Raw genomic sequence first — 11,779 nt, forward strand, 5'->3', positions numbered from 1 at the left:
AATTACGACATGGGTCCATTGAGTTAGCAATTACATTTCTTCCTCAACTCATTAACAAGATTATGAACAAAGTCTTGTTAGATAAATTAATGGTTAAGATACATGTTTCTGGATAAATTTGTTTATAGCAAGAGGTTTCAAATGGGAATATTTAACCTGCAATGGATATCCAGAATAGTCCTTGCTCTAGGATGAATCTGAGCCAGTGGATATGGAGTGTACACCTATGTCATCATCTGTTTCCAGTGCCGTGAAGGTGTACGTTACACAGTAGTATCCTGAGTGGGAAATGTATTACATGGTTGTGAGGTGTAGCTTTTTTAAATTTTGTGATAAAAATTTGATTTTAAAATGCTTTTTATACTCAGGCTTCCAGGATTATGTCTGTTCCAAAGGGTTAAGGTGTATAAGCATGAAATATCTTTGAGGGCATTCTTGAGCACACTCATGAATTATTTTATATTACAAATTGTTTACTTTATACCTGGGAGAAGGGAATACTGAAAAGCAAGTGTGTGACTTCAGAATAACCATTGATTTTATTCCTTTGTGATTGTTTTAGTTTGAGTGAAAAAATGTGTCTGCGGAAAGATGATCAGCCGAAGGTTTTCAGACCTGCACGACTAACTAGGGGCCGATTTCAGAGGCCAAAGCCAAATGTAGGTAAAGCTGATGAAAGAAAAGAAATTCTTGCATCACAGGAAGAAATTGGGGCCAATGTAGAAAGGAATGAAAATGAATCCTGTATTAATAGAGATGTAAGTACTCTGGTTCCTCCCAGTTTTTTTTAAGTACATAAGCCTCCTTTCACTCCCTTTTAAAAACAGCAATACTATATGATTATGTACATTGTTCATGAAATACAAGGGCGAAATCTCATAGTCAGTAGCTTTACTAATTGTAAAGCCATTGAGCTCTCAGCTCTCTGGATTCTGAGCATTGATGTGATGCATCGTTGTTGGCCTTCACTCTCCCTCTTTCCTCATACTTGGACTTTCTTTCCCCGTTACTCAGCAGGTGTTTGAATTACTCTTCCATTTGAAAATAATGCCTAGATATGTGAATTTTTACTCTGACTTAAACAAAATAAAATGTTAAAAGCATCCTTCTAAGATATTCTAAGAACAAAGATTATAGATTTTAGATTATTTACATAATAACTATTCTTTGTGGTAAGGGTAACAGTTGTTATAATTTGAGATTTTAATTTCTTTTGTTATAGTTCCCAAGGTCTATAATGTGATTATAATAATAAGAATGATTCAGATAGATAGACCCCAGGGAATAATTTTTACAGATGAGACTGAAGCAGTTACTTGCTTTCTGACTGGAAGGAAAATGAAGGTTTTGAGATGAGGTAAAAGGTGTGGCTTGTGAAATTTTCTAAGATACCTTAAAAAAAAAAATTAAAAAGTGTCCCTTGAATATCATTTCATAATTTCGAAATGTTTACCATTTTCCTTATACTCAAATTAGACAAAATGAACTGTTTTATAAATGGTTGTTTCATTTTGAAACCTAAAACTGTTTTAAAAATGTGTTTGTTATTAAGACTCCTGAACAAATAGAAGATCAGTTGTGTAAAAATTTTGAGTGTAAAGACATCACATCAGAATCTGAAAAAAAAGATAATTCTTTTCAAAATGTGCAGCTGGATGAGCCCAAGGCTCTTAATGAATGTCTAAGGTAAGCCTCATCTTATTGATTACATAACTTTTGAATTTTGTATAAAGTTTTAAAAATTGTTAATCCTTTTTTAAAAGCAAAAGCAAATCAGACTGATTTGTTTTCTGTATATCAAGTTATATAATATTTATAAATATAACTTCGTTTTTCAAGACAATTTATGTCGTGACCTTCTTGTTGATTTCCAGTTATGGGTGATTTGAAGAGAGCTACTCATCATAAATTAGACCTTGAGTTAACATGGGTCGCTTTATCATTTAACATGCATATTAAATTAGATGTCTATGTCCAAATGTGAAACTGCTAATTTTCTTATTTTTTCTTTGGGATTAAATGGATCGCATATTGTCTTTATTTAAGGTTTACATAAATTTTATGTAAAACCCCTGTGTAAAAATCCATACTTCTCATAGCCAAAGCTTTTCATATTTATTTCCCCTCTGGAGAACAGCAAACCAGATTGATGGAATTATTAGTATACTTAAAATTTTTTTTTTCTTTTTGGGAATATTTGATGTGTATGAAAGCACATTAAACAGGAAAATGGACTCCCATGTACCTATTATCTAGTTTCCACAATTATTATTTTTCCAATCTTTACATTTAAAGTCTGGCCTATCCTGTACTTTCTTATAGCCGTATTAGGCTATTTAAATAATACCTAACCTGAGAGTGAAAGCTAGGCTTTCTGAGCTGTTTTTTTTTTTTTTAATTGGGGAATTGGGGGGATGGGAACAGTGCTGGGGAATTGGGGGAAGGGGAACAGACAAGTTGCTGTCATTTTGTTCTTCAGTCTAGTTGTGGAGGACGTTGCTTCACCGGCCCAAGTTGACACCATCATTGCTCTTTTCCCGGGTGAGGCAGATCAGTCGCCAGCTTTTGAACGGCCGCTCACTGCGGCTGCTGGCTACACACGGTAGCCCATGGTAACCCACTGCCACAGGGGCTGTAGCCTGCGCCACTGGCGACTCATGTCAGCCCAGCTCCAGGTTGAGCTGTTGTTCAGTATCTTAGCTGTAGAGGGCAGTGTCACTGGCCCTCATATGTGGGATCCGAACCGGGGCCCTCTGGCGTCCCAAGCCAGTTCTTAACCATTGCGCCACTTGGCCGGCCCCTTCCTGAGTTGTTTTAAAGATCTTTATTAGAAGACAGAAAAATTCCTTTATTCCTCGCTTCTCCCTCTACTCTTTTGCTTCTTACTTCCTTTCTTATACCTCTTTCCTCCACTCCCAAACTGTTACTACTCTGCCACAGAATCTCTGTACAATGGCATTACTTGTTACATATCTCTGATACAGATGTTGGTTACAGATATCTGACAGTTTGGATTTTTTGTTAATATTTTTTTCAGTTTAAGCTGCTAGACTCTATTTAATAGTTCATGTGGTCTAGTAGAAAATTAAGTTTTTCCCTTAGTGGTCTTTGGGTTCTAGGACCCTGATGGATATTGTTTATAACTACTATCCAGCCTGATCTCAACAACTTTCCTTTCCAAGGCAGTGCCCTTCCTGTTTTGTCATGTGATCTTCCTGGTCTTTGAATCTCCAACATCCTTAAAAACAATTCTAAGATTCTGTGTTTTATCAAATCATATGCCTCTTTCTATCTATAGGCAGTTCTCTCCCCTCCCCAAACACTTGAGCTGTTCAAGATGCTGTGTAAGAGAAGGAGGAAATAGAGAAAGAGACTCTGAGATGAAGAATGCATTAAAAATTCTACTTGATTAGATAAATTAGTGAATATATTTTTGAAACTCATTTCTGTAGGCTAATTTTGCATCTTGTATACTTCATATAAATAAATATTTTGAGATTAGAGTCATGATTGGTGAGTTATCTTATGGAGGTTTATGACTATTTTATAGATTCTTAAACTGTTATTTTAGAAAAACGCATATGTGGACCATGGAACAGATTTATAGTTTTGGGCACATGCATTCTCCTACTTTCTCCAGTTGTGGTCCTCTTTCTTTCTTTGCTTTACTCCTTAAATTTTGTGATCTGTGGAGACAGTGTGTGACCATTGCATGTTTTAAGTTGGGAAATAATGTAATTGAGTTACTGCCCTTCAGTTAATTGTGCAGCTGATATGCGCTCTGTGAGAGGAGTTCTGTACTGTTCACCATTGTATTCCCAGTTCCTAGCACCTGGCCTTTCTGGCATGTAATAGGTGCTTAGAACTATATGTTTATTGATTGTTCATGAACTCTAAGTAATGTGATATTTACGATTTCTTCATAAAAGTTAAGCTTATCAAAGTCCTTTTATTACTTAGAGACAATCTAAGCACGTAGAATATAATCATAACGTTGCATATTTGTATCTTAAAGTCTGAATTTATATTGAAGTAATGAAATTATTAATAAAGCGTTTGCTTAAAGCATTTATATGTTTCAAGAATATGCTAGTATTTAAAATGTGACTTTATAAAGATAGTGTATCTTTTCCCATGATGACCAAAGAAAATTGCTAGCACTGGAACCTCACTGAAAGCTAGATATTTCCAGTTGGAGATGAAAAGTTCGTAAGTCAGAAAAAGAATGAAATCCACTAAGGATTAACCAAAGTAAATTTCCTTTATTCATTTTTGCATTGAACATTATCAATTACTGAAGTTAATGATAGGTATAAAACACCTCAATTATATACGTAAGTACAATTTGAAAAGCAGCCTTTTTCCTAACATCCTGCCTTGCGTTATCAAAAATTGCATTAAGAAAAACAGTTGTTTCATTGAAGAAAGATAGGTGAGGACCTAGACAAGTTCAAACAAGCAGTAACATTGTTTTAAATATTAAAAAAAAAACTGTTACGTATCTACACTTATTCAGACTAACGTTGCTGAATAAATCTAGTGTTTCATTTGATCTAGCTTTTGCTTGAGATTAATAACCTTTCTTAACCAGTCACTAAGAACTCTTTCATTCATTTATATATTTTTATGGGTTTTTCCATCTAGTATTTGATAAAACACAAACTGAGGTGCTGCTGCTTTTCTAGAGAACAAGTTGCTTGTCTTAGAAATGATTGTTGGATGCCCAGTGACATTCAGCCAACTGCAAAATATTGTTTATTTAATCTTTGCTTATAGTCCCAATTTGTATTATGAAGTCACAGCTCTTAGAGAAATGTCTATACAGGAAATCTAATTTTTAATTCTTTTTAAAAAGTGAGGAGGCACAATCATAAGGTTGTATCTTGTTCAAATCATGCGTCCACCCAGCTGTCTGAGATGCTAGTCAAGTGTGGCCATATAAATGAGGTTCTTAACTCTTATGGAAAGGTATATATCTGTGTAAAGGATAGTAGGAGCAAGATATAGGAACAGCAGACACAAATTGGCCTAGCTCCAATATAAAGGACTGGAGAGTCATTCTCAGCCCATATTTACAAAGGATGGTATAGATGACAATTAGGAAGAAACTACTGAGGGCCAGTTAGCAGTTACTCTAATTGACCTTATTGATGGACTTCTCTTTATATTTCTATATAACTAGATATATTTAATTATTTCAAAATTTTACCATAATTCCAAAAGATGGAATTTGTTTTTTCCCTTTTAATTTTTAAATTTTATCCAGATATTCTTCGGGCTTCTTTAATTTTCTTTTCTTTTTTTTTTTGATAGTTCCTGGTATTTTATTAGTGATTTCCCAACCATTATGTTTCCAGCTGGCAGTCTGGTTTAAAATTTGATTCTGTATCTTTTATTTATGTTTTTAAAATAGTATTCAAGAGGATAATAAAACAAATACACTCAAACAAATTCCAGTTCTAAAGAATCGATTTCAGAAACCAAAGCCAAATATAGGAAGAGGATCTAGAAGAAGAGACATTTTCTCAAAGGAAGGGGTACCAGAGGATATTCTTGCCTCTGCAGAAAAGACCGCAGCAAGACTGGAAACCTCACCAAAAGAGAAGGTACCAATGGAGGGTAACACTACTAAGGAAATGGAGTCAGAGTTAAACGAAACTGAAAGAAGAGACATCTCTCCCAGGGAGAAGATACCAGAAACAATTGACATCACTGTGGAAATGGAGACAGATTTGAAAGAAACTGGAAGGGAGATGTCCCCAAGGGAGAAGATACCAGAGATGACTGATACCACTGAGGAAAGAGAGACAGATTTGGATGAAGCTGAAAGAAGAGAAATAGCCCTACAGGAAAATGCCCCAGAAGAGGTCAACACTGTAGGTGAAGTGGAGACGGGTTTGAAAGAAACTGGAAGGGAGATTTCTCCAAGGGAGAAGATACCACAGGTGACTGATGTCACTGAAGAAAGAGAGACAGATTTGGAAGAAACTGAAAAACTAGAAATATCCTCACGAGAAAAGGCCCCAGAGGTCACAACTATAGGTGAAATGGAGACAGATTTGAAAGAAATTGAAAAAGAAATTTCCCCAAGGGAAAAGGTACTAGTGGGGATCAGTGTTATAGGGGAAATGGAGATTAATTTGAAAGAAACTGGAAAAAGAGACATTTCTCTGATGGAAAAGGTATCAGGAAAGATGACTGTCATTGAGGAAACAGAGGCAGATTTGAAAGAAACTGGAAGAAAAATTCCCTTGAGGAAAAGTGGATCAGAGGAGATCAGTGCTACCGAAGAAATAACAGATTTGAAAAAAACTGGAAAAATAGACATTTCTCTAAGGGAAAAGGAACCAGAGGAGACTGGGACCTTGAGACAAACTGAGACAGATTCAATGCAGAGCAGCAGTGGGGACTGCGGCACTTTGCCTCCACTGAATATAACAGTATGTATTTTTCTGTCCTTTAAAATTGTTTTGAATACTCTTTCAGAGAAACCTTATCAAAATAATTTCATGATTATTGCCCTTACGTTCAACAGTCGTTAAAATCTCAAGAGCCTAAAGTTTTTCCCAGCCCTAAATTCTGTGTTTCAGGACCTTGAAGAAACCATAGATTCTTTTAAAAAAAAGTGTTTTTAAAAATTTTAATTATAGAAAAGTTACTATTCTTTTTTTATTGTGAAATACACATTTTAAAAAATTAGTTTCAGCTGTACAACACAGTGCAATAGTTATACTTTTTACCCCTCGAAGTGATAAACCCCTCCCCCAATCCGCTGCCCCACTTCCCCCCCCAATATCATACATATCTATTACAATTCCCTTGACTCCACTCCCACTATACTCCACGTCCCCTAACTATATATATATATTCACTTATAATTGACATACAATATTATACAACATCAGCTTCAGGTGTACAGTGCAATGATCAAGCCTCTACCCCATCTGTGATGCTGTCTCCCTAACAAGATGTGACCACCTGACACCCTACAAAATATTTACAACATTATTAATTATACTCCTTGAACTGTCTTTCATATCCCTGTGGCAATATTGTAGTTACCTATTTATGTTGTCTAATCCCTTCCCTTTCTCCCTCATCCCCACCCCCCCCCCAACTAGCACCCATCAGTTGTTCCTCTATTATCTCTGAGACCATTTCTGTTCACTTTGCTTGTTCATTCAGTTTTTTAGATTCCACATATAAGTGAAATCATATGGTATTTGTCTTAAGCCGACTGACTTATTTCACTTAACATAATAGTCTCTAGGTTCATCCATATCGTTGCAATTGGTATGATTTCATTCTTCTTTATAGCGGAGTAATACTCCATTGTATAAATGTACCACAGTTTCTTAACCCAGTTGTCTACCGATGAGCATTTCGGTTGTTTCCAAGTCTTGGCTATTGTAAATAGCGCTGCAATAAACATAGGGGTGCATATATTTTTTCGAGTTAGCGTGTTGGGTTTCTCTGGATAGATACCCAAGAGTGGAATTGCTGGGTCATACGGTAGTTCCATTTCCAGTTTTTGAGATACCTCCATACTGATTTCCATAATGGCTGCACCAATCTGCAGTCCCACCAACAGTGCACCAGGGTTCCCTTTTCTCCACAACCTTGCCAGCATTTGTTTGTTGATTTATTGATGATAGCCATCCTGACCGCGGAGTGAAGTGGTATCTCATTGTGGTTTTTATTTGCGTTTCTCTAATGATTAGTGAGGTTGAACATTTTTTCATATGCCTGTTGGCCATCTGTATGTCCTCTTTAGAGAAATGCCTCTTCATATCCTCTGCCCATTTTTAAATTGGGCTGTTTGTGTTTTTGGTGTTGAGTTGAATGGGTGTTTTATAAATTTTGGATATTAACCCCTTATCAGATATATCATTGACAAATATCTTCTTCCATTCAGTAGGCTGCAAAAATTACTATTCTTAATGTCACTTTAAAGTTAGTCTTTTAGATAAAAGGAATATAGGAAATTGGACTGAATTTACTAACTCTAGTATGAACATACACTGGAATTATTTCTTTTGGCCATATCTATCACTTTTCCTGTTTTTTTCCTGCCCCACCCCACTTTACTCCATTTTTTAAAGTTATTTTCATTAAAGTTTTCAGTTACTTGAAGTTCATGCTCTTCTAATGTTTTTGAGGACCCTTTTTTTCTAACTTGTTTTGTTTGGATAGGTAATAATGGCATTTGTGGTTTGGAAAAATCATAATACACAACATAAAAGAAGAGTTTTCTTCCTGAATTTTATGTTTTAACATTTGTAAAGTAAATTTTATTTAAAAATTAAAAAAAACAAACTTCTAGATTTTTAAAGAAAAGCAGTGAGAATGTAGTAGGCTTTTGTTTGAAATGCTTAAGGAATCTTGTATATGTGCGGATTTACTGTGACTGTTTTTTCAGAACATCAACAGTGAAGTGCCATCCATGGTCCATACACCTGTAGAAGAAAAGAGAAGTTCTGAAAAGGAAGTATCAAGTCAGTTGAGTCACTTGAAGACTTCTTCTCAGGCTTCTGAGCATGATAAAACAGAAGACCATGGGATGCAATCTCCAGATATTCTAGAGAAGTTTTCAGATATGAATTTAAGGTACAAGTATATAGGTCTGTGTGCTTTTAAAGAAAAAGCATATAAAGTTATATTTGCAAATTATGTTAAATGAGGATTTAAGACATAATGTCTATAATACAGTGTTAGAGATTTTAAGCTGGTTTTGAGAAGAGTGGGAGTGAAGATCGAGGTCATTCTAACAGTTGATTGTGAGAATGAATAACATACACAATTGTATGTAACACACACTCCTAAGTCAATACGAGTGTGACAAACCTGTATTTTCTTTGTGCAAAGATAATTCCTAGGCTTATATCTGGATTGTACCACTCATGTTTTTCAGGATCTACTAAATAGTCTGATTTGTTTTCCTGTTAAGAATTAGAATTAAATGTTTATCGCCAACCTCTAAGGTTGTCTTAAGACTGCTCCCACTGCCCTTCAGTTCATTCTAAAGCTTGATAATCCTTGTTCCAAAAGCAAATCTCTTCCTCAAGAACAGAAGCCATTTGAAGTCAAGCCAGCACCTTTTGTGAGAATTCGATTCAAAAAACCAAAACCAAACTTATCAAGAGCAGCTTTAAAGAGAGAGACTACGGAAGCAGGAAAATATGTACCTGGGAAGAAATTGGAAACAGATAAAATGGAGACTGTTACGGTACAACAGGGTGATGAACAAGTGAATCCTCTCCCTTCTCAACATGTGAGTGATATTTAAGATGGAGGTTTTTGTTTTAGTTGTTATGTTTACTGAAGTAAAACACCTGGAATTAAAATTTCACCAATATTTCCTCATGTAATTTTTACTGCATGTGATATTGTTGTCGCAGTACGTAATATGCCTCATTGTTCCACATTGTTTGTGTAAGAATCTCAAATCTCTGATGATGGGCAAGTGTGTCATGGGAAGGCATTTAAGCGGCCTGGGCTCTAGTTCAAGTTATGACCTTTTGGTTCTGTGACGACAGCCAAATGATGCAGTCAGTTTCTTTATAGGAAAAATGGGAATGAAAATCTTTTTTCATTCTGTTGTGAAGGTAAAATAAAAAGTTAAAGCTTGATATGAGTGAAAGATATTTTATTTACTTGGTCCATAACAGATTAAGATTGTATGATGTAACATCAAAAACTTTGAAATAAAGTGTTAACACTCATAAATTAAGTGTTGTAAACATGTAAGTACTTCTTTGAATTAAAATTTTTTACATCTTAAAAAAGCATAGTTCTTACAATGCTTGAACATTTGTACTTTTTTCTCCTTGTATTTAAAAAGATAAATCACCTTTTATTATTTTTTTCTGATTATGAATATTTCACATTGGAAAAAATATATAATCTAAAAAGCAGAAGTCGTTTATAATGTCCCATCTCTCCCGCCCAAGTTAATCATGTAGCAATTTTTAATATACCCACCTAGACTTTTCTATATAGACAATTATTTATATAAATAATAAAACGTGAGGGTATTTTCATTGTTTTAGAAAAATGATGTCATAACTTTCCTTCTGATTTTTTTACTTAACACAATTTTGTGAACATCTTTTTGGATCGGTATATAGAAATTTATCTTCTTTTAAATGGCCCCGGTACTGTTGCATTATAAAGAAATTATAATTTATTTTTTTAATTCCCTACTGAGAGATTTGTCCTGTTACCATTTTTTTGTTTGCTTTTTCTTTTTCTGGGGCAATAATATTGCTATAACAAATGTCCTTGTATATAATTTTCTAGGAACTTATTTGAGTATTTTTATGATACATTTCTATAAGTGGAATCACTGGGAATTCAAGTTTTAATACACTTGCCCTATTGTCCTCTACAAAGACAATAATAACTTATTCTTCTAATAGTATATGAAAATTCCTATTTCCCTGTACTTCTCCCAACCCTCAATGAAATTTTTTTTATCTGCCTTCTAGGATGTGGCTTCCCTAATGACATCAAGAGAAAAAGACAAATCAGGCCACAGGCAGAATGAGGCTGTATTACCATGTCTACAGACTGAACAGAACCTTTCACCTTCAAGTTCTTGTGAACCTACAGAGGAGTCTCAGTCTACACAAGTCCAGAAAAAGGAATTAGCAGTTTCTGTGGGGTAAACAGTGATAGTCCTTTGAAAATCTAAAATAAGACAGAGTTCTTTCAGATATTTCTTCATTTTTATTAAGATGTGTTAATGTATTTTAAAAGTGAATATAAAGAATACTGTACTTGGTTTATTTGTATTCATATGGCAGACTGCCTAAAATTGAAAATCAGATTGAGTTCATTACCTTTTAATGCTCTCCTGCGTATATTCACAGTTCGCTGCTTAACACATTGAGGACGGGGTGTTTAAATACATAGATGCAAATCTGCGTCACCGGTCCACAATGTGTTAAGATCTTACACAAAGCAGTGTACAGTATTTAAAAATACGTATATATAAGGTATGTATTATTTGCCTTTTAAAAAATTGTGGTAAAATACATATAAAATTTACAATTTTTACCATTTTTTAAGTGTACAGTCCAGTGGCATTAAGTACGTTCATATTGTTGTGTAACCATCACCACCATCCATCTCCAGAATTTTTGTCTGAAATTCTACTATTAAACAATAACTCCCCATTCCCGACTTCTTCCAGTTCCTGGCAACCACAATTTGAATATTCTAAGTACCTCATACAAGTTCAATACCTTTTAAGAATTGAAATAACTTTGTTCTTATATAAAATAAGATACAATCAGAAAGTAATTTTCCTTTAATGGTATAAAACATTTTTAAAGAGAGTCTATTAGAGGAAATTCAGATTTTACAGTAGCTTTCATCTTTTTACGGCTAAGCTCCCTCTGTTTTTCCCTGTCCTCCTTTTTAGGACTCATAATATAAACACTTCTCAACAAGAAATGAAGGAAAGTGTTATCCAAACTGCTCGACCAGCAAGGGGACGACTTCAGAGACCTAGACCAAACATAAGAAAGGCTGGACAGAGGCAAATAGCGGAAAAAGGTGAAGCCAAAGGCATAATTAAGGAAGAAAGAACAATATTACAAAAAGATACAACTAAAACATTTCTGACTGTGGTGAGTTATTGTTATGTAATTAAATTGAGGCTTTTAATGCATATTGACATATCAAATGATAGCTCAGACTTGACTTAAAATGTAGGCATCTGACAATCAATGAATGCAGAATGTATCTAGTTTTGTTTCATATTTACTATTCTGAA

General features: G+C 34.6%; 1 protein-coding gene across 1 annotated transcript in view; it reads left to right on the forward strand.

Annotated features, from left to right (window-relative positions):
* Positions 1–11,779, forward strand: part of BDP1 (BDP1 general transcription factor IIIB subunit) — a 110,555-nt gene that overhangs the window by 46,932 nt on the left and 51,844 nt on the right. The window contains exons 13-19 of the mRNA XM_019631162.1: positions 563–758; positions 1,553–1,686; positions 5,414–6,440; positions 8,420–8,607; positions 9,049–9,271; positions 10,488–10,663; positions 11,426–11,633. Coding sequence (XP_019486707.1) covers positions 563–758; positions 1,553–1,686; positions 5,414–6,440; positions 8,420–8,607; positions 9,049–9,271; positions 10,488–10,663; positions 11,426–11,633 — 2,152 coding nt within the window. The remainder of the gene's footprint in view (positions 1–562; positions 759–1,552; positions 1,687–5,413; positions 6,441–8,419; positions 8,608–9,048; positions 9,272–10,487; positions 10,664–11,425; positions 11,634–11,779) is intronic.

Source organism: Hipposideros armiger, unplaced genomic scaffold (genome assembly GCF_001890085.2).
Source record: "Hipposideros armiger isolate ML-2016 unplaced genomic scaffold, ASM189008v1 scaffold_984, whole genome shotgun sequence".
NCBI lineage: Eukaryota > Metazoa > Chordata > Mammalia > Chiroptera > Hipposideridae > Hipposideros > Hipposideros armiger.